The sequence below is a fragment of the Macrobrachium nipponense genome, chromosome 9, assembly GCF_015104395.2.
Source record: "Macrobrachium nipponense isolate FS-2020 chromosome 9, ASM1510439v2, whole genome shotgun sequence".
Lineage (NCBI taxonomy): Eukaryota > Metazoa > Arthropoda > Malacostraca > Decapoda > Palaemonidae > Macrobrachium > Macrobrachium nipponense.
The window spans coordinates 23377714-23405071 of NC_061110.1; the positions used below are offsets into that span (position 1 = coordinate 23377714).

The following is a 27358-nucleotide window of genomic DNA, read 5'->3' on the forward strand; positions in this document are numbered from 1 at the left end:
TGCCTCAGAGTCATTTCTGCTCTCGGTGCAAGACTGTCAATACTTATCTGTCCGCACCTGTCTATGTCAACCCAGTTCGTCAGTAAATAAATCATCAGTACCCAGCTACCTGTCTAATAACCCTGGTCCTCACACTACACATTCAGTTTAATTGTCATAACAACCAAAACATTTCTAAGAATGTTACTAAGGGCTTCATTAATCCCACAGAAAAAGCTGACAGCAGATACCACATCAATATATATATTATATATATATTATATATATATATATATATATATATATATATATATATATATATATATATAAGTAATGCCACGGAGGAAAAATGGAAAGACGACAAATGCCGAGCTCTTTTAGTCTACACAACCCTCTACTTGAGGCACAACTAATCAGAACAGAGCAGAAACAGTACTAAAAGTAGGCTTATTATACAAACTGACATTACAGGATTAGCATAAGGTCCAAGTCACTTTAAAGGAACGAAAAAATGCCCGTGGGCAAGATTAGAGATTTTAAAGGCAGATACTTACATGCGGTCACAGATAATTTCGCCAGAAGACAATACATTTTTTAAAACGAGGCATATACAACCAGGCAATACAGATTTAGTACAATCCAGAAAATTAGATTAAGGATTTGGGAGCGGTGCCTGGTCAAAGGAATTTTATTAGAAAAGCAATAAATTTTGTATTAGTAACATGAAATTTACAAAAATGTTCAAACAATGAGTGAGAACAAACATTGGATATAAATACAACGAGCATAAGAAAAAAAATTATAGGTAATAACTGAAAACATGTGGGACTACTTAATTAGTAATTAATTCATTTATTTTAAGGTCCTTCATAAACATTTTACAAATATATGGGACCAAATGGTACAATCCCAGACTAAGATTTAGGTAGTTTTTATTAATGATTTGTATAATTGCTGATTCCAGTAAATTTCTTGAAACATAATCATTAGACCTAGCAATTGCAGAGCTCGCGCCCAATTTATACAATGAGATTTTTTCACTTAGATGGATAAGTAGTGCAGTTGAAGTCTGGGCTGTTCTAACTGTATACATATGCTGCTTGATACGTACACATAAATATTTACTTGACTGACCGACGTAAAAAGACGGGCAATCCTTACAAGGAATTTTGTAAACGATGTTATTTGTTACGGGACTATTCATAATTAGCATACCTTTAATGGTATTGTTATAAGAGAACACAAATTTAACATTAAAAGATTTAGATTTTTATTTTATGGTTTCAAATCCACAAAAGTAAGTTAAGCTTAGGGGTTTCTTTTTCATTACTAACAACAGTATAAAACTTTTTGTGAGCTTTTTGATAACATAAATCTATTATATGATATGAGGTGGGTAGCAGAGATCATTTCCTATCTTTTGTATGCACTGTAGCCAGTAATTTTTTTAGTCAAATATTGAGGATTTTTAATTTTTTGTATTTGTAAAGAATCGCACAGCTAATCCCCTGTAGCTCGTCGAATCCTCAGTATCACAGTAGCAAAACAAGAATAGTGTCTACATAAGTGTTATTTAACCACAATACAACATGTTCAATAGTTATCATAACCAGTTAACCACACAAGTTTGATATCGTTTTTCCTTTCGCGATTTTCCGTGTCCTAATTCTGACTGACATTTTTAAAGAAATATATGCAACAATGACCAATATTTACAGTCACTCTCTTTTGCCACTTCCAATGCTGATCATGTTGACTAAACACTGATGTTTATTTCTTTATTTTTTGTATTGAAACATTATTTAGATATTCATAAACTGCAATTTTTAAATTTTTAGAATAACAATTACTAGTATTTAAAAATTGTAACATCTGAAGGTCGTAATATAATAGCCATTAGGACGTCATTGACAACATCCGAATTCCAAACAAGTGACAAGTCAAGTGGCACTGAACCTGGAGAGTGCCGGTAATCGTGACACTACTCTGTCAAAGCGTTTCTGAACGACTTTCAAGAAGTTTTAGATTACTGCAACATAATCCTATCACAAAAATGGCCGAGTTTGATGTACAAGAGTGTTACAAGGTTGCTATGGAGCTTGTCAAAACAGCGGGCAAGGTAAGAAGGAAGGCCTTTAAGCTTCTGGCTACGTAGGCTACCTACCTACTTACCTAGTATGCAAGAATTCTAAGCTTGTAAAATTTACTCGTAAGCTCAGCGTAAATTGTAAGTTAAAGAGTAAAGATTGTGACAGAACCGAATTTCAAACGTAAAATAGGTATAGGTAGTACTAGGCTAGCTACCTATACCTAGGTAGGTAGGGTAAAAAAAACCGCAGGGTACAGAGTGGACCATGTACGATCAGCGTGAACAATCCCAAAAAAGAAAATAGTACATTATAACGCGTCCTGACATCGGAGATGGGCATCAGTGCGACTTGTTGTTGGAGAGAAACGGAACTAAAGACCTCTACTCTCCTTTCGAAGTAGGTAAGTAGCTACTACTACTAGCCTATTTTCTCCAAAGTCAGAAATTAAGGCCAAATTTTAAGATTTATACAGAGGGTAGTGAAAACGGTTCTCAAACGTAATGCAAATCTCACCAAAACGCGTCAACATTTTTACTTACAACCTCGAGGTATTTTAGAAGATTGATGCCATCTCGATGTTTACGGAGTCGCTTGTGTCATAAACCAACCATTTCCTGTGATAAATCCGCACACACTTGTACCACAGACGCTGGGGCACTTTTATCACAACAATCTGAAAACTTTCCTTACCGAGTAAACAAACTGTTTGTAGAAGAAGACGACGAAGAGTGCACTTCGATCATTTTTTAAATAAATAGTAAAACATCAATATTTTACATATTTATGATGATTAATTTGAAAATATTCGTTATTGAAAAAGTAACTCGATTCTGACTCAAATTTAATAAGTAATTATTTTTTTGGGAATTAGAACGTTCTTTTAAGTCCTGTATTATGACGTCACGACACCTTGACTTTCGTACCTATTGTAAATAATTGCCTTACTCAACTTTCTTGAAGAACAGTTTACCAGTTATTCATGCAGATCATCAGCTTTTCATGTAATTGGTATAATCGTAATGCGCATATACTATATCTTCATTATTTACTTTGGATATATGAAGATGTTTTACTGCCGGATTATCGCCGTAGTGTGACGCAATCGTTTTCGGTCGATGCGCCTCTGTTTTCGCACCATAAGAAATTATGGGGCCGATTTGCAATAACCAGAAAGTCGTTAAAAGAGGAAAGTTACCATTGAGGGCATATGTTTTTTGATTGAGAAAAACACAAATTTATTCAATAGCTAGCTTGTAAAAATACTTGATTACAAAAAACTTGATTGACAAACTAAGCAGCATACCTACTATGGGTTTCAGAGACAGTGCAAGCACGTTTTTGGGCAATACCTATTTCTGTAACGAACACTCGTATAGAACGAGATTTTTGCTATAGTGCATTACACCCAGTGCCGTAATTTATAAAGGTATCGTGAATCACTAATTGTAAAGATAACGACACTTGTCTTGTACCAAGAGACAAAACTCCATTATGCAGATATGGGATACGAACACGCGTATAACTCCACCTACCCTCTCCCACCCCCCCTCCACCGCCACCTCTTTTCTTCTTTGTTCCTTCGCCTTCCTTTCTCTCTCTCTCTCTCTCTCTCTCTCTCTCTCTCTCTCTCTCTCTCTGTTGTCCATTCGGTATGTGTTGACCCTCCAAACTGGGTATAAGGACTACACACAAAAACGTTGAAATTGGTGAAATTAGGCTATGTATTGGAAGTATATATACATAATATTAAAAGTAATTTTATCATTATTGCATTACTATGACAACTAGAATTCATGGAAACAGTTTATAATAATGAAACGGCATATGTGTGAAGCCTCCACTAATGTGGCAACGATGATTTTGCTATTCTTAGCATGCAAACATTAAAGGTTACATTTATTTCTGGCATACGGTTATTAAAGAAATTCAAAATACTAATATAGACTGAAATCAATGAAAAGTGCTAGCAAAAACAAAAAGCAAAAAAAAAAAAAATTTATATATTCACTTATCCGTAGTCGTTTCCTCTATGCACTTATCCGTAGTCGTTCCTCTATGGTTTTCGGCAGCCAGATGTACGAAAACGTTAGAAACATTTGATTGTATCTACTTTAGAAATATCTGTAATTTTTTGGGGTAATTTGGTTGCAAAAAAGGGATAATATACATGAATTAAATCAAAAATTTTTAAATAACAAAGTAATTTAAACTAAATAACGAGTAAAGTAAACAATTTAGGGAATAAAACTTTGCAGTTTCGTTGTCTGCTGTTCGTAACTGTGTTTGTGGCGCGTGTGCTTAGGAACCAGGAACAGCAACGGGTTTAAAGTGCAATGTGGAGTGAACTGAGACCAAAATGTGTATAATAACAATCAAATAAGCACTGTGGAGTTTCAGTTGTGATGGCAGTAAGGATAAAAACCACCGATTACAAGGTAAGAATGAATTCAGTTCAAACCCATGACCCGGAAAATAAAAAGTTTCATACTTCAGTAATATAGGCAGCAAAATGCTGTTTTATTGTGCTGATTACAACTGCAATCTTGAGTAAGATCAATAAACGTTACATACATACGCTAACATTGTTCAAATGATTGCTGGGAAGGGGGCTGGGAAAGATGATTTTCGTCACTGATAAAAAAAACTGTACATCCCACGGTAGCCGCCATATTGGATTTCAAAACTGCCTTGAAAAAATATTTTACGAAGAGCGTCACATGCTTATTTTAGTTCGTATGGGGCTTTCATATATCACATTATGTTGACGAAACTTCAATCTTTTGAATGGTATGCTTGGAGTTGTAATTGTATTCTGTTTCACCATTTAAATATCGAGTGAATAAGACCTGAAAACCATGATAAGGGTTGGTAGTCACTGGTTTTTCGCCTTAGGTAGGCCCTAGTAGGGCTAATACTAATTAGCTACCTATAGAATGAAAATCTGATGGTATACTCCTAGCTACCTAGTAGCATAGTTGGTACCTAATCACAGTACCAGTCTAGAGTATAAATATTTATGTTGCCATTCAATCTGTAACTAATGAACTATAGATTTCTTGGTAATTGTTTTGATGTACCTACCTATGAGAACAGTAATAATTGCCCGAAATTTATAGGGTACCTAAATGAACGAGTGGCGACATAGCAGCCATCTCTCTCAGAACACGGCCATTTCCCAAAAAAGCACTTGAATTAGGGTAAAAAAACCGCATGGTACAGGGGTGGACCATGTACGATCAATGTGTACAACCCCCCAAAAAATACATTATAACGCGTCCTGACATCGGAGATGGGCATCAGTCGCGACTTGTTGGTGAGAAACAGAGCTAAAGACCTCAACTCCGGTGTCAGGACGCGTTATAATGTACTTTTCTTGGGGTTGTACACATTGATCGTACATGGTCCACCCCTGTACCATGCGGTTTTTTACCCTATAGTATGCCATTATTTCATAATTTCATACAATCAACTTACTGTCGATATATACATAGCTAAGACTCCGTCGTCCCCGACAGAAATTCAAATTTCGCGCCACTCGCTACAGGTAGGTCAGGTGATCTACGGCCTGCCCTGGGCGGCAGGACTAGGACCATCCCCGTTTCTATCATATTTTCTCTGTCGCCGTGGTATCAACATTGTTGTTATTACCTCCTGACTTAGATTCATTTTTCATCCTTTGATCATCGTTTTTCGGCTTTTTTGGTGACGTATTTGGATCGTGTTTGGCATTCGCTACAGTGGACTGTTTTTGGAATACTCTTTTGGATTTTTCTCAGTATGTCTGATTCTAATGTGAGTGTGAGAATGTGTGTGAAGTAGGCTGCAGGTGAGGATACCGAAAGCTTCGGTTGATCCTCACACTGTATGCCGTAAATGTATGGGGGTTTCAGTGTTCTGCTTATTAATACTTGTAAGGAAAATGCGAGGGATTGAATGCAGAAGAGTGGAAGACTTTGACTTCTTATTTGAAGAAGTTAGAGAGGGATAGAATTAGACGATTGAAAGGTGTGAGTTCAAGGCCTATTGAGCCTTTTCACTGATAATTCTAATCCTACTGATGTAGCATTCTCCCTATGGATCTCATTATCAGAGTGCTTTTTCGGATTCGGCATCGGAAATCGCCAATCTGAAAGCTACAATTAAGGACATGAAGTCCAAGATGGCTGACTTCAAAGGTAAGGCTAGTGAAAGTGAGCATTACAGTGAAGTGAGTTCTCCCAGTGTATTGGAGGGGGCCGTTGATCGTCCCTGCGACGCTCCCAGGCCTAGACTCTTCCAAGCTCACAAGCCCAGAGGAGAAGGAAAGTCGAAGCCTTAAAGGAGGTTGTGGGGAATCTCCCCAAAGGCGGTCAGACGTCCCTTCAGCTAGCTCTGCTTCGTGGCAGGCGGCTCAAGGGCGCTATAGAAAAAGCGTCCTTCGCGAGTGTTTTCTGTCTCTCCATCCTCTCCCTCACCTAAACGAGGGTGGAAGGAATCGAACTTGTCGAGACCGCTGAAGCGTCATATGAAGCCTGACATTGATTCTAGTCCAGAGCGTTTCTCAGATGACGCTCCGTCTTCTAGCAAGAAAGCGAAGGGGACGTCAGCGTCACCTGACGTGTACGCGGAAGTACCCTTTCCTTCTTCTCCCCGAGTGATTGACGAAAGACGTCATGCACTGGACGTGGGGAGAAGCGTCAAGAAAGCTTCATTATGGCAGTTCCAAGAGCCAACTGGTCAATCGCTAGTGGGAGGTTTTAGCGCCACGTCGCGGGGGGAAGGAGTCCGCCAAGGCACGTTGACGCTTCCAATTAAGAAGTCTCGTCCTCTCAACCCTGCTCCCAACGTGAAGCTCATACAGACGGGGGAACGTCTTACAGAAGCTTCTAGTTCGAGAGCGAGAACAGGTGCTTACGAGAGTTTCGTAAACGCCAGAGAGACGTAAGACGTCTTTTAGACGCGAAGCGTCATTGGAAACGGAGCATAGACATGACGCTCCGTCCAATATTATGACGCCAAGTAGGACGCCTTTGGAGAGCGGAGCGTCTTCCAGGCGCGAAGCGTCATCGAGACGTCAGCAAAAGACGTCATCCATGACGCTGGTGCGAACAAAGGAAGCGTCATGTAAGCGTGAAGCGTCTTCTAAAATTCTAGAGAAGCCGAAGCTTATGACGCCTTCCAAGACTATTAGAGCGGGAAAGAGGAAGGAATATCTTAGCCCCTCTCCTATTAGGAGTTTGTCTCCTCAAGAAGAGGAACGTTCGGAAAGGAGAGCGGAGACGCATGTAGATCCCGAGTTAGAGGAAAACTCGGATGAGGAATATAGTGGAAGAGAAGGTCTGTCTAACTATAAGGTTGTTGACTACCCTACTTCTTGAGGAGTACGGAGACGAGTTGACGCCTGCCGCTCCTCCTTCGCCGCGCTCCGCTCTTTTCCGTGCTAAGACGAAGAAGCCTTCGTCTTTTCTCAAAATGAAACCCACCATATCGATGAAGAGAGCATTGCATTCCTTAGACTCATGGATTGAAGTTCTAAGAAGGGACTTAGTGAGGACAGTCTTCTGCATGCCTCCAGCTAGATTAGCTGGGAAAAGAGGCATTTGGTATCAGACGGGAGAGAATATGGGTATTGCTCTCCCTTCTACAACCGAAGCAGATTTTTCGACTTTGGTTGACGCTTCACGTCGTCAAAGTCTCAATTCTGCACGAATTACGTGGGGAATTTCGGAACTGGATCATCTCCTCAAGGGACTCTTTCGTGATGGAAGTTTTAACTTCTTAGATTGGTCCCTTGGGTGATGTCCAAGAAAGCCCATGATTCGGAAGGAATCGAACCTGAAGCCCTGTTATGCATATTGTCTTGTATTGACAAGGCTGTACAGGATGGATCTTTTGAAATCTCCTCTTTGTTTGGGGCAGGTCTTTTAAAGAAAAGGACTGTATATGGCGCCTTCTTAACAAAGGCAGTCTCACATGCTCAGAGAGCAGCACTTCTATATGCGCCTCTATCTGACTTTTTGTTCCCTTCTCAGTTAGTAAAGGACATTGCGCATTCTTTAACTGAGAAGGCAACTCAGGATCTGCTGACGCAGTCAGCAAGAAAGAAGAAACCTGTTGCTGCATCGGACAAGAAAGGACCCAGTACAACGGTGCAGCCCTTTCGAGGTGGTCCGACCTCCAGAGCTTCCACAAGGAGGAAGGCTCCAGAGAAGAGAGGTAGATCTGCTTTTGTGTCCCTTTAAGAAGGGAAAATGAAGATTCTCTCCTCCAAGCACCAGTATGTGCCAGGCTCCTGGGATTTGTGGAAGCCTGGACACTGATAAATGCAGACGCGTCATCTTTGGCGATCTTAAGGAGGGGATATCGTATCCCTTTCCTGAGCACTCCTCCCCTAACGTCAATACCAAGGGAACTATCAGCCAAGTACAAGGATCCTGTGCTGAGGGATACTCTTCGATCGATGGTGGAACACAAATGTGGGACGGGAGAGAGCGATAGAATTGGTACGGGATCAACACTCCCCGGGGTTTTACAATCGCCTTTTTCTGTGGCGAAAGCCTCGGAGGCTGGAGACCAGTACTGGACGTCAGCTCTCTGAACAAATTTGTTCAGAAGGAGAAGTTCTCCATGGAGACTTCTGCTTCAGTCATGGCGTCATTACGACAGGGAGATTGGATGGTGTCACTAGATCTCCAAGACGCCTACTTTCACGTCCCGATCCACCCTTCATCGAAGAAGTACCTCCGTTTCATGACGGGGGGAAGGATCTTTCAGTTCAGAGCCTTGTGTTTCGGCCTGTCCACAGCTCCTCAGGTCTTCACAACCTGATGAATGTGGCGAGGTTTCTTCACCTCAAAGGAGTGAATGTCTCTATGTATCTGGACGACTGGCTCATCAGGGCCTCGTAGATCGGAGAGACAGGTGCTTGGAGGACCTAAAGTTAAACTCGGGATGATTAATCAAAAGCGTTGGGAGTTGCTTGTGAAAACCTCCGAGGAAAGTCTCAGCCTGACCCCCAGACAAGACCTAGTCTATACTGGGGATTTCAGGATGGATTCTCCGGGGTTTGTTTCGAGTTTTCCTTTCCTTCGCCAAGAAGAGGAATAACGCAAAGGTTTGGGCGGATAGTAAAACTACTCTCCCTTATTCTTAGAGAAGCAAAACAAAACGTCGGCGAGGGAATGGTTGAGCCTTCTGGGGACGCTTTCCTCGCTAGAACAATTCTTCCCTCTAGGAAGACTTCATATACGTCCGCTTCAATTCTTCCTCAAGAGGTCTTGGAGCTGGAAAACCGGACAACTGTCGGACGTTTTTATCCCATTCCAGTGGAGATAAAGTCACACCTACAGTGGTGGTTGCTCCGTCTGGAAGAGAACAAAGGGATCTCTCTAAGAACACAGAACCCAGACCTAGTGTTCGTTCTCGACGCGTCTGGAGAGAGGTTGGGGAGCGACATTAGGCTCAGAGGAAGTGTCAGGCACCTGGGAACCAGCACAGATTGTCGTGGCACATAAACTGCAAAGAGCTCTTCGCCGTACATCTGGCCTTGAAGAGCCTAGAACCTCTGGTGTCAAACAAGGTAGTGCAAGTAAACGTAGACAACACCACCGCACTTGCCTACATTTGGAAACAGGGAGGGACGCACTCCTCGTTCCTTACGAGCTCACGAGAGGACCTATTACTTTGGACGTCTCACAGGAACATCTCCCTGCTGACAAGGTCGTTACAGGGAGTAAGGAATGTGAGGGCAGGACAGGCTCAGCAGGAGGAACCAGGTCCTTCATACAGAATGGACACTACACGAGGAAGTGTGTCTCGATCTCTGGTCTCTGTGGGGAACTCCCTCATGTGGATCTCTTCGCAACATTCATTTTCGAAAAGGCTCCCAGTTTTTTGCTCTGTCGTGGAAGATCCAAGAGCTCTTTATGGTAGACGCCTTCCTGCTAAATTGGTCTCGAGTAGACGTATATGCTTTTCCCCCATTCAAAATCCTGGGGTAGTAATGAGAAAGTTTGTAGCGTCAAAAGAGACGAGGATGACGTTAATCAGCCCCCTTTTTGGCCGGCCCAGGAATGGTTCACGGAGGTGTAGAGTGGATCGTAGATTTTCCAAGATCCCTACCAAGAAGGATGGATCTTCTCAGACAACACACTTCAAGAGGTACCATCAAAACCTCCCCGCTCTCGCTCTGACTGCCTTTCGACTATCGAAAGACTTGTCAGAGCGAGAGGCTTTTCTCGCGAAGTGGCAAGCGCGATCGCGAGAGCACGCAGAACCTCCACTACGAAAGTATACCAATCAAAGTGGGAGGTATTTAGAAGGTGGTGTAGATCCAAGAAGTTGTCCTCCTCCACTACCTCTATAGCGGAAATTGCTGATTTCCTCCTATTCCTGAGAGAAAAATCTCATCTAGCCGTATCCACAATAAAGGGATACAGAAGTATGCTCTCGGCTTGTATTCAGGAACAGAGGTTTAGATCTGGCAGATAATAAAGATCTCCACGATCTCATAAGGTCTTTTGAGACTTCAAAGTCTAAGGAACCAGTACCTCCGAACTGGAACCTAGACGTAGTCCTAAAGTATCTGTCTTCGGAAAGATTCGAACCTCCTCATCTGGCATCGTTTAGAGACATTACCCGAAAATGCCTATTCCTATTATCTTTAGCTACGGCAAAGAGAATTAGTGAATTGCATGCTCTGCAGGATAAAGTATGATTCAAGGAGACTCAGCGATTTGCATCGTTTAAGACCCTGTTTTTAGCGAAAAACGAGAATCCTACGAATCCCTGGCCTAAGTCATTCGAAGTCAAAGGCATGTCGAGTCTCGTAGGCAGAGAAGGAGAGGTCTCTATGCCCTGTTAGAGCTCGAAGTTCTACCTTCAGAGAAACGCATCAGATGGAGGCTCTAGACAAGGTCTTTGGTGCGCGGTAAAAGACCCCACAAGACTGATGTCCAAGAATGCGCTGGCATTCTTTGTAAGAAACGTCATTACAGACGCTCATAAGGCCTGTCCTGACGAACAGTTACAACTGTTGAGAGTAAAAGCTCATGAAGTGAGAGCTATAGCGACGTCTCTCTCGTTTCATAAGAATATGTCGCTTAAAAACATCATAGATACGACATTTTGGAGATGCAACTCAATATTTGCATCTCATTACTTGAAAGACGTGCGTGTGACATATGAGAAGTGTTTTTCTCTAGGTCCTTTCGTATCGGCGGATACGATTCTGGGTACGGGAGCCGACACCAATCCTTAAATGTATATACTTTTCTTCTTTTTGGATATGGTCGAGAGTCTCTTCGAACAATGGAGGACTTAGGCTAGCAGGGGGCGGCCGTCTATGTTGTTCAGTAAGAGAATCTTGTCATATCCAATTAGTTGAGTATAATTTTTTTTTTGAAAATTATGTATGTGTGCGTAGTGGTTTTGAGTTACGGTTGTTGTGACGAGTTCGGGGATAACTCGTAACAATCCTTAGTTCTAACATATGGTTAGGATCAGGTGGTCGGGATTGGTTGTGTGCTCCTGCAGAAGGGTGTATTGTCATATAAGTGGATCAGCACCCATTGACAAAGTCCTTTTAGGCTCTGCCGAGTAAGTGGGTAAGACCCCATCGGCAGGACCCACAAGAACTCTTGGCCATAGATCATATATCTCGCTAAAGTTTCTTGAGGTGATGCAGACTACTGGGCAAACACCCACGAAGTCTACCACCTATCAGGTAGGAACCAAGGTTTTATTTATACCTACAACATATGTTGTTTACTGTCTATTCCATATAGTAGCTGTCTCTTACCCTCCACCACCGAAGGGTGCCAATCAGCTATGTATATATCTGACAGGTAAGTTGATTGTATGAAAAGGATATTGTTATGATACAATAAAGTTCATACATACTTACTGGCAGATATATACAATTAAAGGCCCACCCAGCCTCCCCGCAGGAGACAGGTGGAAGAGAGAAAAATATGATAGAAAACGGGGATGGTCCTAGTCCCTGCGCCCAGGGCAGGCCGGTAGATCACCTGACCACTGTAGCGAGTGGCCGCGAAATTTGAATTTCCTGTCGGGGACGACGGAGTCTTAGCTATGTATATATCTGCCAGGTAAGTATGTATGAAACTTTATTGTATCATAACAATATCATTTTATGAGAAACACTTCAAAGAGGAGCACATATAGGCTAGGCTAGGTCTTGGTGTGCTGCCTGGATAGGCCATAGTAAGTCTTGCCTGATGCTCATGGCAGCGAATTCAAGTACTCTTTCGGGAACTTGGCAGCATTCAGGATCGGTGGCTGCTACGTCACCACTCGGTCATTTACCCTAATGCATGAAGATAGGATAGCAAGAACAATTTTGAGGGTAGCCTCCTAACCTACTTTCCTTAACCTAGAATGTTGTAAATTACAGAGCAAAGTAATGGTATTTCCTAACCTAAATTTTTTCCCCTGTAAAAACTGAAGGCTACTGCCACGGTCTGGTGCTTGCCATTCATATGATCGTAATATTTATAATTTTTTATTATGATATTGTTATATTTAGGCTTTTGTTTGTGTACATGATATTTGCAGTCTTTCATTTATGGTTTTCATTTATCCCCAAGGGGTCTGGTGCTAAACATGGCACCCATTTTGCATGTAAACTGATACTTACTGAACCAGAGGGTAGGTATTAGTACTGTAGACTTTAGTTTTAGTTTTGGCTTTTCCCCAAACTATGTAAGGTTCGAGGTCCTTACCTGACTGGGCTACTTCTTCGCCCTACCCAGACCTAGACTTGAATGATAGTAATGCGTAAATTAACTGTATCTCATGGAAATGAGTCAGATTTGTACAAAGAATAACATTATTACATTAAAATCAATGGCGTCTTAAGTAATATAGTTAGGCTAGTACCAAAACCTGAGCACATCAAGATTTGTTTTCCTGTGATAGGCCTGGTGGGCAAAATTGCACAAATAACTATCAGAATTATGGTGTTCTATTTCATATTTAAAATCACTTCCCTCTAGGCTAAGTATTTTCAGAGCTTGCATAAATCTAAACTGTTACAAGTGGATCATTTCCATGAAATTATCAAGTTTTATCAAACAATATTAGACAGTGTATGTCATTTTTCAGTCAATTATTTTAGAGTAAGTACGTATACACTTATGTGCACAACAGTACATACAATTGGCAAATTATGCAATAGTATACTTCAGTATAAGTACAGGACATTATTGCACTTTACATAGAAATGAATTCATAGAGTAAATGTGTATAACAGAAGAGTTTAGGGGGTATGAAAGTCGTTTATATTTTGCATGATACGTAGTTTATGGTTACTGGCAACCTGGTCATTATGTATAATACAATCTTTTGTAAACTCGTACACACACACAGTGTTTATTATACTTATATTACGTATAAAAAAAGCATTTGTTCCGACACGGCATACAAACCTTCGGTCGGCCTTTTACAATAGGAAGATACTAGCGGCAGCTGGATAGGTCGTAAGCTTTCGAACAAGGGGTTCGGTAGTTAACTGCTTGTCCGACAGGCGCGCGCGCGCGACTGGGAGGTAAACAAATCTCTTTGCTTTCGGCCTCACGGTGGATGGACGTGTGGTTCGCTCTCTCTGCCCGCTGCTCGTCGTTTGCTTTCTGTTTTGTTTGTAATTGTGTATGAAAGATTGTAAGTACAGTATTCTCTCTTTTCATATTAATTACGCTGAATTCATTAATGATGGAATCTCCGCGCCTCGCTACCCCAAGGAGACTTTGCCCGGGTACCGAAGGGCGCAAATGTGGGAAATTCAGATCTTTTCCCGAGATAGACCCTCATGTTTGTGTGCTCGGTGCCACGGGGGGCGCGAATGCACCCGGGCCGAGCCCTGTGATGTTTGTATGGACTGGTCGGAGGCGCAGTGGACATTGTATGAGGGCAGGAAGAAGCGAGGCCTGCAAAGGAGTCGTCGGAAAGCTCTCCCGCGACTCCTTTGGTGACGGACACTTCGTCTTCTTTCCTGCCGCCCGCTCAACTTCCACGTGTCGCGCCGTCCCCTTCGGGGGGGGTGTCTAGGTCCTTCTCCTCTACCGATGTGTCGAGTGTGGAGGAGGGGGGCGCTAGATACCCCGACGTAGAGTTGTACTCTGGGTCCTCTATCCGCCTCGTCTTCGCGCGAGCGGGTAGAGGATCCGCCTAATCACCACGACTTTTGCCTCCTCAGGTGCGGTTGCCGTGAAGGATGACCTGGTAGGTGTGGGGCGTCGTTGGGACTGCAGGGCGTGCCGAGTGTCCAGGGGCTGCTCTACCATCTCGCTGGCTCCGTGGCGGTTACGCACGCTACGGTAACAACCACCACCACGACCTGACAACACCTGGCTACGCGTCACCTCCTCACCTGGTGTACAGCACGCGGTCTCTGTAACACCAACACATCGTGCAGGGGCCAGTCGCCGTAACTCGGGGGAGTGTGATGCCGCCACCACCTGGGTTTGCCGTGCTGCCGCGACCGGACTTCATGTGCCCGAAGAGCTCGCCCCTGGACCTCCCACCGGTACCGATGACGTCTGTGCCGCTGGTTCACCAGCTGTACTGCCGTACCTGCCGTGACCACCGCTGCTGTTCCTGTTCCTGTTCCTGCCGTGTCTGCTGCCGTTCTGTGATGCCCGCACCTGCTGATGTCGTTCCCGTTCCTGGCGCCGCTGCTCCCACCCCGAGCTGGTCTGTTCGGACAGGTACGTCCCGGGCCCTGTTGCTTCGGCAACAGCAGCCCCGGCTCCGTCCTGGATGACAGACCTGACATCGGTCCTGAGAGGTTGACGAAGAAGAAGAAGAAGAGGAGGAAGGTGTCGTCGTCGTCTTCATCGTCTTCTTCGTCGTCGTCGTCTGCCGCCTCTTCCCCTTCTTCTTCTAAGGCTCCCCCGCCTAAGAAGAAGAAGGTCGCCTCCCCCCCCCTAAGAAGTCTTCTTCGGGAGCTTCTAAGGGCCCGTCTCGCTCTGGTGAGACGGGGGGTTCTTCCGCTGGTCGCCCTGCTCCTTCGGGAGCAGGACCCGTCTCTTCTCCCGCAAGGAAGAAGACTACGGGGACCAGCGGGGTGTGGCCGGTCTAACACGGCACTTCCTCACCTGCTGTTCAGTGGTTCGGCACACAAGCAGCAGGATCCGGCTCGGACCGCTCGTTCGCGAGAGGTACCGAGTGTACGGTCGCCTACAGCGACCGTGCAGCCAGGAACCAGACCTCTGAGTCCGCTCAGCGTCAGGTTCACGGCACGGAGCGGAAGACTGGTGACAGCCGCTCACGCGACTCACCAGACCAGCTCTCGCTCTCGCGCGAGCAGCTGGCTACCGGGCGGACGTGAACGGTCCATGACCGGCCACGGGCTGAGGCTGGGAAGAGGTCCCCCCGTTCGCCGGCACCAGCCACGGCTGGTACCAGCGACGTGACGCGCCCCCGTGAGGATACGCACCGGTCTCACCGTGACAGTGGAGCTCGCCGGTCGCCTGACCGTCACTCTCACAGAGAGCGATCGGGTACGGCGACCAGCACCAGCTCCTCTGACACACGAGACCGGGGCCGCTGTTCTCGGTCCAGCCGTTCTCCACAGCGAGACGGCTCGACTAGGCCTGCAGCTCGATCGCCACCGCGGGTTGACGATCGCCTGCAGTCTTCCAAGCCCGCTGGTTCTGCCAGCGAGCGAGGAGGGAGCGTCAGGTCTGCCTCTCCCATACCTTCAACCTCCTCGGGTTAACAGCCGGGAGGGGCGAGGTATTGAGGAGTGATCGTGAAGGGTGCGCCCCTTCAGGATCCCGCCACGTCGTCGATACGTACCAGGCTCGGTTCTCGGACCAGCCAGGTCTTACGCACAGGTGGCTGGAGGAGACCGAGAGGGGGCTGTCGCTGCTCCTCTCCTTGAGGGAGGAGGGTCTCGGGAGGTACTCCTGTTCGAGGGACTGGACGGTCCGACTCCACAGGATGCTATCACGCCCGAGATCCAGAGGAACTTTGCCGAGGTTATTGCGCTGATTCTCAGCACAACGATCTCGGGGAAGGATCGCCGCTCCCACCATCCGAGCCCACGTCCCTGGCTCGAGTCGTTCTGGGGCCCGAAGAGGGAACCCAGACCGACGGTGGGTTTGCCGCGGTCAGAGCTGGCGATCAGTGCTGGATCAAGTTGAATCGCTTGTCTCTGGACAGGACGGTTCGCTGAAGTCTGGCAGGTCTAGCAAGCTACTTCCACCTCCTCTGCTACGACAGCGGCGGTTTTATGTGCCATCTGAGGATCCGATGCCGCCCAAACAGGTGAACCCGGAGTTAGCGAGGCTGACTCCGGGTGTGTCTCTGCAGCAGCTCCTGTCCGAGAACCTGTGGTTCTCGCAGCAAGAGGCACTAGGCCTGGAATCTACCGCCATGGCAGCTTTCCAGGCCGTCTCCTGGCTAGATCTGTGGTCCCTCACAGTATCTAAGGTCGCAGCCAACTCCGGGGGAATTCTCCGAAGATGACTCGGCCTTCAGGAGACTTTGCCAGTCTGGGGGAAGAGCCATCTCCTTCCTTGCCCACCAGACGGTGTGAACCTGTGGGCCAACCTGGTTCTCCGACGAAGGGACGCGTCCTTACTCGGGTTTCCAGGGCGGCCGGGCGCGTGAAGCGGCATGGGACTTCGAAACGGACCTTTACGGAGTTCCACGTCTCTCTTCCCACGAGAGATGGTGGACTGCGGTGGACAGACGGCGCACTGATGACAGTGACCGTCTGGTTCACCAGGCAGTCTCGAGGCTTCTGGGGCAGCCTCGGACTGCGGCCAAGTCTAAGAGCTCGGCTAGCGCCTCCTCGGCTGCTAAGACGGTTTGCTGCGTCGAAGCCCCGAGGAGTGACTCTGTCTTCTTCGACTTCTGGCAAGGGGGGCCTAACCAGTAACCAGCCCTCCTCCCAGCCCTCCTCATCCCGTGGAGGCTCTGGGAAGAAGAGTCGAAGAAAGGGGGGAAACGCGTAGGGACGGCGTTCCCCCTCACCTGCTGCCGGAAGTGGGGGGGTGCCTGGCCAGCCATTGGGCAACTTGGCAGCGCTACGGCGCCGAGACCTGGATTGTAGATGTCCTTCGGGAGGGATATCTATTACCCTTCGAATCTCGGCCACCCCTCACCTCCAACCCGCCCGGTCCAACAGCAGTCGTACGTCCCGGGGGTCACCGAAGGACGTAGCACTCAGACAGGGAGATCAAGACCATTGCTGAGCAAGCGAGCTGTAGAGATCGTCACGGATCAATCACCGGGCTTTTACAGTCGACTCTTCCTGGTGGAAAAGTCTACGGGAGGCTGGCGCCGGTGATAGATCTCTCTCCCCTAAACCGTGTTTCGCCAGACCCGGTTCACGATGGAGACGGCACGCTCATGCCTCGACTCCATCAGGGAGAACGATTTCATGCTTTCAGTGGACTTGAAGGATGCGTATTTCCAAATACCCATTCATCAGTCCTCCAGAAAGTACCTCCGCTTCATCCTCGACGGACGGTGTACCAGTTCAGGGCACTGTGCTTCGGTCTCTCAACCGCCCCACAGGTGTTCACGCGAGTGTTCACTCTGGTGTCTGCTTGGGCCCATTCGCACGGGATACGTCTGATGAGGTATCTCGACTGATTGGTTGGTCCTGGCGAGCTCCCGCTCGCAGTTGCTACAGGACAGGGATCGGCTTCTCGAGTTCTGTCGCGATCTGGGGATCGTTGTGAACTTCGAGAAGTCCGATCTCGAGCCCAAGCAGAGGTGAAGTACCTGGGTATGCTGATCGACACGGTAGCAGGGCGAGTCTTCCCCGACGACTCGCGGATCAGCAGATTCAGGGAGGCAGCCAACCAGTTCCTGTCTCGGCAGGAACAGGTAGCTCAGCGATGGCAAGTCGTGATCGGACACCCTGTCGTCACTCGAGAAGTTAGTCCCGGGTCCGGGCGTCTTCACCTGCGGTCTCTTCAGTGGAGACTAAAGGAGAGTTGTGGTCACAGGCGACGGATGTCCCCCCTAAGCTTTCCAGTGTCAATGACACAGGAGGTGAGGAGGACTAGCTGGTGGCTCGACGACAGGAACCTCTTAAGAGAGTGCCTCTGCGCACTCCCCCCCCGGACATGCAGCTGTTCTCAGACGCATCGACCGAGGGATGGGGCGCACACCTGGAGGAGTTGCTGACTTCAGGAGTGTGGGACGAGAACGACAAGCACCTTCACATCAATGTACTGGAACTCAAGGCAGCGTTCCTCTGCTCTCCAAGAGTTTCAGGACCGCTTGATGGGACACTCAGTGGTGTTGATGTGCGACAACACCACGGTGTGGCGTGGCTTACGTCAACAAACAGGGGGTGGGCCTAGTGTCCCTCCCGTTGTACCAGTTGACACGGCAGGTGCACGAGTGGGCTCAGGCACACTCAATAGAGCTGTCGGCACGCTACATTCCAGGGAAGAGGAATGTAGTAGCAGACACGCTCAGCCGTCGGGATCAGGTGATAGGGACCGCAATGGTCTCTACACCAGGACGTGGCGGAAAGGCTCTTCGACCTGTGGGGGCGACCAGTCGTGGATGTTTCGCCACCCGGCACAACAGGAAGCTCCAGGTGTTCTTCCTCTGGCCGTGCCGGACCCATGGGCAGCTGCAGAGGACGCTCTTCAACACCCGTGGGACAACCTCTTCGTCTATGCCTTTCCCCTTCCCCCGTTCAGCCTGATTCGCAAGGTGATCAGTCGAGCACTGGTCACCCCGAATCTCAGGATGATCCTGGTGGCTCCCAAATGGCCGACAGGCCATTTGGTATCCGGACCTGCTGGCTCTTCTCGCAGGAGAACCGAGAGAGATTCCCCCTTGGCACAACCTTCTCGCCCAGCCACACGTCGAGCGGTACCACCGAGCAGTCCAGTCCCTACGTCTTCACGGCTGGCTGTTATCCACCATCTCTTGCGAACGAGCTTTTCTCGTAGCGCAGCAACAGAGATGGCTGGAAACGTCCGTCAGTCCTCTGCAGCTGTGTACCAGGGAAGTGGGCCGCCTTCTTCTGTGGTTGGTGTCGTAGACGGGGTTCTATCTCCTCTCAGAGCCACTCTTCAGCAGGTAGCGGATTTCCTTCGTTTTTCTTCGCCGAGAGAAGCTCCTCTCAGTCCCCACAGTCAAAGGATACAGAGCCGCCTTGGCGCTCGTCCTGAAACTGAGGGGATTGGACATCTCGAACTCGTTCGAGATCTCCTTGCTGATGAGGAGCTTCGAGAGGTCTTGGCCCACCCAGGGAACTCAGGCCCCCTGCGTGGGACGTGACTCTCGTCCTTATTAGAGTCTGACTCGAACACGTTCGAGCCACTCCGAGAGTCGTCAGACAGGGATCTGACCCTCAAGACCCTCTTCTTGCTGGCCCTGGCATCGCGAAGAGAGTAGGGTAACTTCATGGTCTTTCCTATGATGTACGACACTCCAGGGGATGGGGATCCGTGACGCTCGATTTCGTCCCGAACTTCGTTGCGAAGACTCAGAAACCGTCAGTCCCTGATGACAGGTTCGAGTCATTCACGATTCCCTCCCTATTGGACTTCACCGATAATGATGCGGATGAGATGCTGCTTTGTCCTGTGAGGGCGCTACGGCGCTATCTGAAGAGAACTCGTCACCTCAGGCCTGAGTGTCGACGACCTCTTTCGTTAGCACCGGGGTCACCAAGAAAGAAGTATCCAAGAACACTCTTTCATTCTGGCTGCGTGAGGTCATCAGGAGGGCGTATGAGGCTGATGGTAGTGACGACATCCGTACGTCCCGTCCGAGAGCTCACGAAGTCAGAAGTATTGGCCCCTCGTTGGCGTTTCGCAAGAACTTCTCCTGGCGCAGGTCCTGAAGGCAGGGGTCTGGTCTAACCAGACTACCTTTACGTCCTTCTACCTTCGGGATATTGCCCACACCTGTCCTTGGATACCTTTTCCTTGGGACCCGTGGGGCTGCTCAACAAGTTGTGTAGCTAACCCAGACCCTCGCAGGCTGAACAGCATCGAGTCCTGGTGTGACTGTGTGGATGGATGTGTGAGTGAGTGAGTGACTGGCTCTCTCTTCCCTTCCGTCTCTTCCTTCCCCTCTACCTGTGGGCAGAGGCCATGGTCGTCACTACGCTGGATGAGGACGAGATGCAGGTGAGCTATATGACAGAGCCCCATCCTATCCCTTTCACTAGGGATAGGAGCAGAATACCACCACTTCCTTCTGCAAGGGGGGGAAGTGGATGCCTACAAGAGTCAAACCCATGACTTTATATTTGCTCCTACAGAACAAGTTCTTGCATTGCTGGTACTAAGAGATGCGCATGCCCCTCTCTTAGTATTCGGTCCAGAGGTCTGACCATTGATCCTGCGGTGTGCACACCCCGATCAATCGGACGAGGCTTGGATCCCTCCCTCGCTCTTACGACCAGGGAGGCTTCCAAGGTAGGGCGAACACCAGTCTGTTCACAAAAGACTCAGATTCCACCCACCAAGAAGTGAGTCTTCCTATTGTAAAAGGACCGAAGGTTTGTATGCCGTGTCGGAACAAATGACAATTTGTCCAAAATTGCATTTTTCTAACTATACAACCTGAGGTCCTTTTACACATAGCCCCACCTCATGCCACCCTCACTCTGCAGTTTTTGCTTGGGCCAAAAGCAAAAGTGATTTGTTTACCTCCCATCGCGCGCGCGCGCCTGTCGGACAAGCAGTTAACTACCGAACCCCTTGTTCGAAAGCTTACGACCTATCCAGCTGCCGCTAGTATCTTCCTATTGTAAAAGGACCTCAGGTTTGTATAGTTAGGAAAAATGCAATTTGGACAAATTGTCATGTTTTTTGCATACTATGTATTTTGTTTTGATGATAGTTACTCTGTAAATGGGTTTGTAGTTTAGCACTGCAAGCACAAGCAGTATGAAGATCAACACACAAAAATGCTAAGAGCCAATCAGGGAAGGAGGTAATGCACCACCTATAATACTCCAAAGTTACTCTTATAAAGAGTAGGCCAAAAGATTTTTTTTTTGTCATTGTTGTTCCAACTACCAGTTTAATGGCAATTTCAATGGTATTGTCTTTTCAATGGAAACATTGGTGAGGTGTTTCTCGTATCAGAGTTCCATTGCCCTTGGTATATATACAGACATTTGCAATCCAGTAATCATGCAGTATGATGCACATATAATAAAAAATACCAATTCTTTTACAGTGTAGTTTATAAAAGTTCACATCGGAAACATGACGTACTGTATCTGTAACACCCTATATGAATGTAACCTGTGCTAAATGAGACAACATTCATAGCATTGCATGTTTGTTTGCAAATATATGACTACAGGTATTGTAAAATTGCTACTGATGATATTAAGAATAATAGGGAATTTACACTATCTGAAACATGGAGAGAAAGATATTGATCTTGACTCATGCAACTGTAAAACTGTATATATAAGCAAAGTCAAACAAGGTCACTGAGTTTAGCACAAAGATTGACACCTACTGAACAGTAATAAACGTACTTTAACTACAATCATAATTAGACATACACCTCTACTCGAATGATGGACCATTTTAATGAAATACAAATAAGACATAATTCACCAAATTACTATGAAATACCTGCTTAAAGAGAAGATGTCAGTAACATTTCACATCAGCTACTTAAAGAAGACATGTGTGAATATACAGTATACTTACAAAGGGTGGCTTGGTAGTAACAAGACACTTAAAACCAGTGAGTGAAGGAAGATATACAAATAATTAGGAATCTGATTGAATTATGTATGCATGTTTAAAGATGGGAATAGATATATTGAAATCCCTACAGAAATCTGAAAAATATAGCAGTGAAAAAAATTTTGTTTTTGGGAAGAAAAGCAGGAAAAGGCACTACGTAGTAGCTTGCTTGATAATGAATACACAGGGAATGAATGACTACCACTTGGGGCACTACCCTGATGGGGACTTAGGTCAATGAAGTTTCTTTTTCTTTTCTTCCTTTTGTGTGTCCAGGCTGACCCTGACTACAGTATTTGGATTTGTAAACTGATTGTGGTGGATTAAACAAGTTATTTTTGTAAAATACTTCAAAATGAATTTTGGTAAGGGAGTGACCAGACTCCATATTTCAGTGATATTTCTTTCCAGTACGATATGAGAATAAGCGCCTCATTGGTGTGATCGGCATGGACTTGGCCTGCCACTTGATGGCCGTGAGTTCGAGTCTGGGGCATTCCAGTGAGGGGTTAGAGATGTGTATTTCTGGTGATAGAAGTTCACTCTTGACGTGGTTCAGAAGTCACGTAAAGCCGTTGGTCCCATTGAATAACCACTGGTTCCATGCAACGTAAAAACAGCAAAGAAACAGAAAACAATATGAGAATATAAACGATCTTTATTGCCTTTGCCTATTTAGTGATTAGAAAAGAAATTGAAGTTTGTGTATTAATTTAATCTATACTATTTCAGTGGTACGTGAAGCTATCAACAAAAAGAAGAATATTGAGATAAAAAGTTGTGCTATTGATTTGGTTACCGAGTCCGATAAGGCCGTAGAGAAGCTCTTGATATCTGGTCTATCTAGTTCATTCCCTGATCACAAGTAAGTTCTTTTAAATGATCTTTAATTTACATTGTTGAACATTTACTGTCCTTTATGTAAAGAATCTCTCTCTCTCTCTCTCTCTCTCTCTCTCTCTCTCTCTCTCTCTCTCTTCTCAACTCTCTCTCTCTCTCTCTCCTTCTCTCTCTCTCTCTCTCTCTCTCTCTGTATGTGTGTTGGTATTACTACTAATGTTACATTAGCATTTTTAGTATTTCAAAACAAATAATTTGTTGAACTCTATTTTTTTTACTAATGGTACGTACATTACAGTGGAACCTCGGTTTTTGTACGTAATCCATTCCAGATTATCCCACAAAGTCCAAAAAGTACAAAATTCAAAACAATAATTCCCATAAGGAATAATGTAAATATAATTAATGCGTTCCAGACACCCAAAAATATTTAGAAAAATACATTTTATAGGAAATAAACAAAGTCTTACATACAGAAAACAATGGGAAATAAATATAAATGACTAATGAAATGAATAAATGAACAATTAACATCACTCTTGCCATTATGGAAGAAATTTGTTAGCGTATGGAAGACGGAGAGGAGGGGAGAGGAGAAGGAAAGGTTATTGTTTAGAAGGGGAATCTCCCTCCTGAAGGACTTCTGGTATTAATTAAGGACCCATCTGGGGTTACTTCTCTTCTTTTTTTACTGGCACTGTTAAAGGTTACTTCCCCTATTCTGTTTTTACTAACACTAGACCAGCTTGAGAGTCATTAGACCCCTGTCGCACAACAAAACTGTCCAGGGACATTTGTTTCTGGCATTTCTTTAAAATTTGCCTAAAGTGAAACACGGCGTTGTTATTACATCTTTGTTCGGATGATAACTCGCCACAAAATTTTTTACCTCACTCCACTTTGCAAGAATGTCCTTAATCACTGAAGTAAGCATATTATGTATGCCCATTTGCTTTGAATTTTTTAAACCAGCCTCTGCTGGCCTTAAATTCACTAACGGCAGCACTTTTAGGTATTTTGTCATTGAGATCGGCATGCAACATCCTCCAACACTTTGCTACAAGTTCTTTCTTAAATTGAATACCGTTTCACGCCTTTTTTACCGGAGGGCTAACACTTGGAAATTTCTTTGGCCCCTTGATGGCTTATTTAGCAGTTGCACTCAAATATAAAAGCACAAAAAGCAGAAAAACAACTAGCACAAAAGCAGAATGAGTCACGAAAGAACATGGGATGCTTTGTTTGGGTGCTCAGTATGTGGCCTAGTCACACAGTGGGCCCTGGAAGGAGTGTTTCCGAGTGTACAAAATGCGAGGATATGTACGAAACCCGAGAAAAAATATTTTTGAAAAATGTCTAGGAAAACGCAAATTGTAAAACAATCAGGGCATACAAAAATTGAGGTTCCACTGTAAAATACCTCGTACAGTATGTGTTAGCTAATGCAAAAGTTCATTAATAGGTCCATAAGAGTGCAGATAACAGTAAAATTGACTGAGATGGAATAGGTATATGCCATACTCTAAAACCCAAGCCTACCACCTTTGCAGCTTAGTAAGCTACCAAAAGCAGACATGCACACCAAGTTAATAAAAATTATATAATCAGATGAATTACAAACAGTAAATTACTACAATGGAAATTAAGTTCAGTATACACCAGCTGTATTTAATGTGTACTAATGGGACGTCATAAATATGGAAACTAAATAGGTGTGTTTAAATTAACATACACACTCATATGATTTACTACAGTTGGAGATTGCTTTGGTAGTCTGGATGTGCAGATGAATAAGTAGGTACTGTACTCTTCCTTTGCTTCTGAGCATCTCTGAAAATGAGCTGGTGCACAGTGAAGACTCATAAAGTAGTGGGTGTTATACAATAAATTACTAAGCAAGTTCTCTAAGCATTTTGAAAATTAGTGTGTCTTTTCCAAAATGAATTTTATATATCCCTTTCTTTATTTGTGCTAGATTTACAGTAATTGTATAAAAATAGACATTTTTTTCTTTGCTAATTTTAATTTGTCATTTCTTGGGGGGGGACTTTTGTTTTTAAAAATTTTTGTTACCTTGCTTTTTAATTTATTACAATAAAATACAATTCAGCTTTAAAATATCATCAAAATCATAAGGTATTGCCAAGTCCAGACCCAGTCAGTGTGAGTCATGGTAAGACATACATAAAAAGGTTAATACATACATGTTTTCTATTAAAAAAAATAAAAAAAAGTCATAGTTGCATCTTGAGGTTTGAATAGTTTAAAACTATATAATTTTTATGACAGTTAGTCCTGTAGATTCCAAGAATGTGATAGTCATTTGTTTAATATATGAAGTTTTGGAGATAATGAATTGTGAAGGGTTTGACAAATAATTTCTTGTATGAATTGTAAGGGTTTGACAAAGTAAAATTTCTTGTGTAATGTATATAAAGTTTGCGTTTTGCCATTTCAGATTCATTGGTGAAGAGTCTGTGTCTGCTGGAGGAGAAATGTGTTTTTTACTGATGCTCCTACTTGGATTATTGATCCTATTGATGGAACAATGAACTTTGTTCACTCTTTTCCTCACACCTGCATTTTCAGTAGGTCTTTGGGGTTAACAAAGATGCTGAATTAGCATTGTGTACAATCCTGTCCTAGAGCAAATGTTTACAGCAATCAAGGGTGAAGGTGCTTTTCTGAATGGAGAAAAGCTCTCAGTTCTGGCGAGACAGGTAAGATAACTGGTACTTCTGTGCTTAAAATATGTTTGATGTTTCATTTTCATCCTGAAATTAGTAAACCTTTGTGCAGATAAGCCAGGTGCTGCTGAAGTGCTCTTTAATACCTCATTAAACTATTGAACACTTCGTAAGAGATGGGTAAAGGGTCCTGCAGACTAAATTTGTGTTACTTATTTACTATTTATCTCCTCTTTTCTTTTATTCTTCAGTGCCTGGGAGCACCATACATGGTTTTTATAATTATTTTTACCATTATTAATCATGAGTTGTACAGTATTTGTTTTCTTCATAAATCCATTATGTCACATTTACCTAGTCAACATTGCCATGATATCCAGACTTCCATTACTAGAAGGAGAATAGACCCAGGTAAGTAGGCATAAGTGCTTAAGCTCCAAAGCCAGATTAAGTTAACCGAATTGAATGGTTCTCAGTGTCAAATTCTGGTCAGATTCTCTTATATTTATGAATTGGATACAACAGTGTGTTGCTTATAAATCGTCCATTTTTACTTCTAATAGTATTGCTTCTTTAGGACTGGTGTGGAATGAGAGATTAATTACTAATTATTTTACATTGATTGAAAGAAGTGTTGCTTCATGTTTTTCCTCATCCAGTGTGAGCTTTGCAGTTTTGTTAAGTACTGTAACTGATCAGTTTTGTTTTCATATTGTGGTTTAATTTGTGGTATTTCAATATACAAATGATTCTAATTTTATTCTCTGAGTAATATAGTTTCTATTGAACTTTTAAGGGATGCTCCATGAGTTGGTTTTGTGTTTTTAAGTACCATTGCAAGAGTAATCATTGGTTGCTGACAATATTTTTTCTTCTTCTTCATTTGTGGAACAGCTATAATGTTTAATACTTACTGTACTGCAATCTCCTAAACATGTAAGGGTTGTAGTGCAGATTTATTTTTCATTGAATAAGTTTTTAGTAACTCAGGGTTGTTGAGTAAGGCTTGGATTCAATGAAATTAATGGTTCTACATATATTGTTTTTATGCCACTATACTCGTATTATAAATATTGAATGATAATACCTGTACCTTCATTGACATGGCTGACCACTGTTTTTCTTTGGACAGGGACTTAAGCATTTGGTACAGTAGTAGCCTACAAAAACTCTCAGGGTGGTTAATAATCTTATTGCACTCACATGGTGCACTGCAGGCATTAATCTAGGTTCCTTGCAGTGCCCCTTCAGTCTCTAGCTGCAACCTCTTTCATTCATTTTACTATACATCTGTTCAATTCTCTCGTACCCCACCCCCTCCTAACAACTGTTTCTAACATTATTTTCAGCATGCAGAATGACATCATAGGTCCCAATTCCCCCCAGTACTTGGCCTTTGGCCTTAATTTTATATTCCAATTTCAATTAGAACCTTCTTCTTTCCCCACCATTATCCCTGCATTAAGGTGTCAGTTGCCTGATGCTACCTTCTCCACTGCCTTTGATCAAAGGCATCATCCTCCACCAAACCTCTTCTCTCCACATCTTGGTTGCCTGATGCGCCTTCCGCTACAACATCAGGCATGGTTTATCATTTGGCAAGAAGTTTTACGACTGCATGCCCTAGCTGTCATCAACCACAATTATTGGTGGTGGGTCTAGCCTTTGACTAAAAAGTCCACTTGCAAGGCACCAGTTTCCACAGTGATTGGTGGTGGGTCCTAGCCTTTCATTAAAAAGTAAGAACTACAAGGCGAGCTGTCCTTTTAGTTCTCCTTTTACGACCCGCAGAACCAATTTCAATTCGAATAGTAGCCACAAAGAACAAATGATACTCATATGTAGTTTTTTTTTTTTTTAAAGTTACTATGTATGGTTAGTCCAAGGTCTGTATCTTATGAGAGCTCTGATATAAGTCTTTTTTGGCAGACTTGCAAAGTCCCTCATATTTGCTGAAATGGGATCAAGTCAGGATGCAGAAAAAATGGATACAGTTATTACCAACTTGACTACTCTTTTGCCCAAAGTCCATGGGTATGTATATTTATTATTCTTCATGTAG

General features: G+C 44.5%; 1 protein-coding gene across 1 annotated transcript; it reads left to right on the plus strand.

The window, feature by feature from the left end:
• Positions 1 to 2032: 2032 nt before the first annotated feature.
• Positions 2033 to 27358, plus strand: LOC135218035 (inositol monophosphatase 1-like). The gene is made up of 4 exons (XM_064254178.1): positions 2033 to 2098; positions 6133 to 6244; positions 22502 to 22634; positions 27226 to 27358. The coding sequence occupies exons 1-4, from the start codon at positions 2033 to 2035 to the stop codon at positions 27356 to 27358; spliced, it is 444 nt and encodes a 147-aa protein (XP_064110248.1).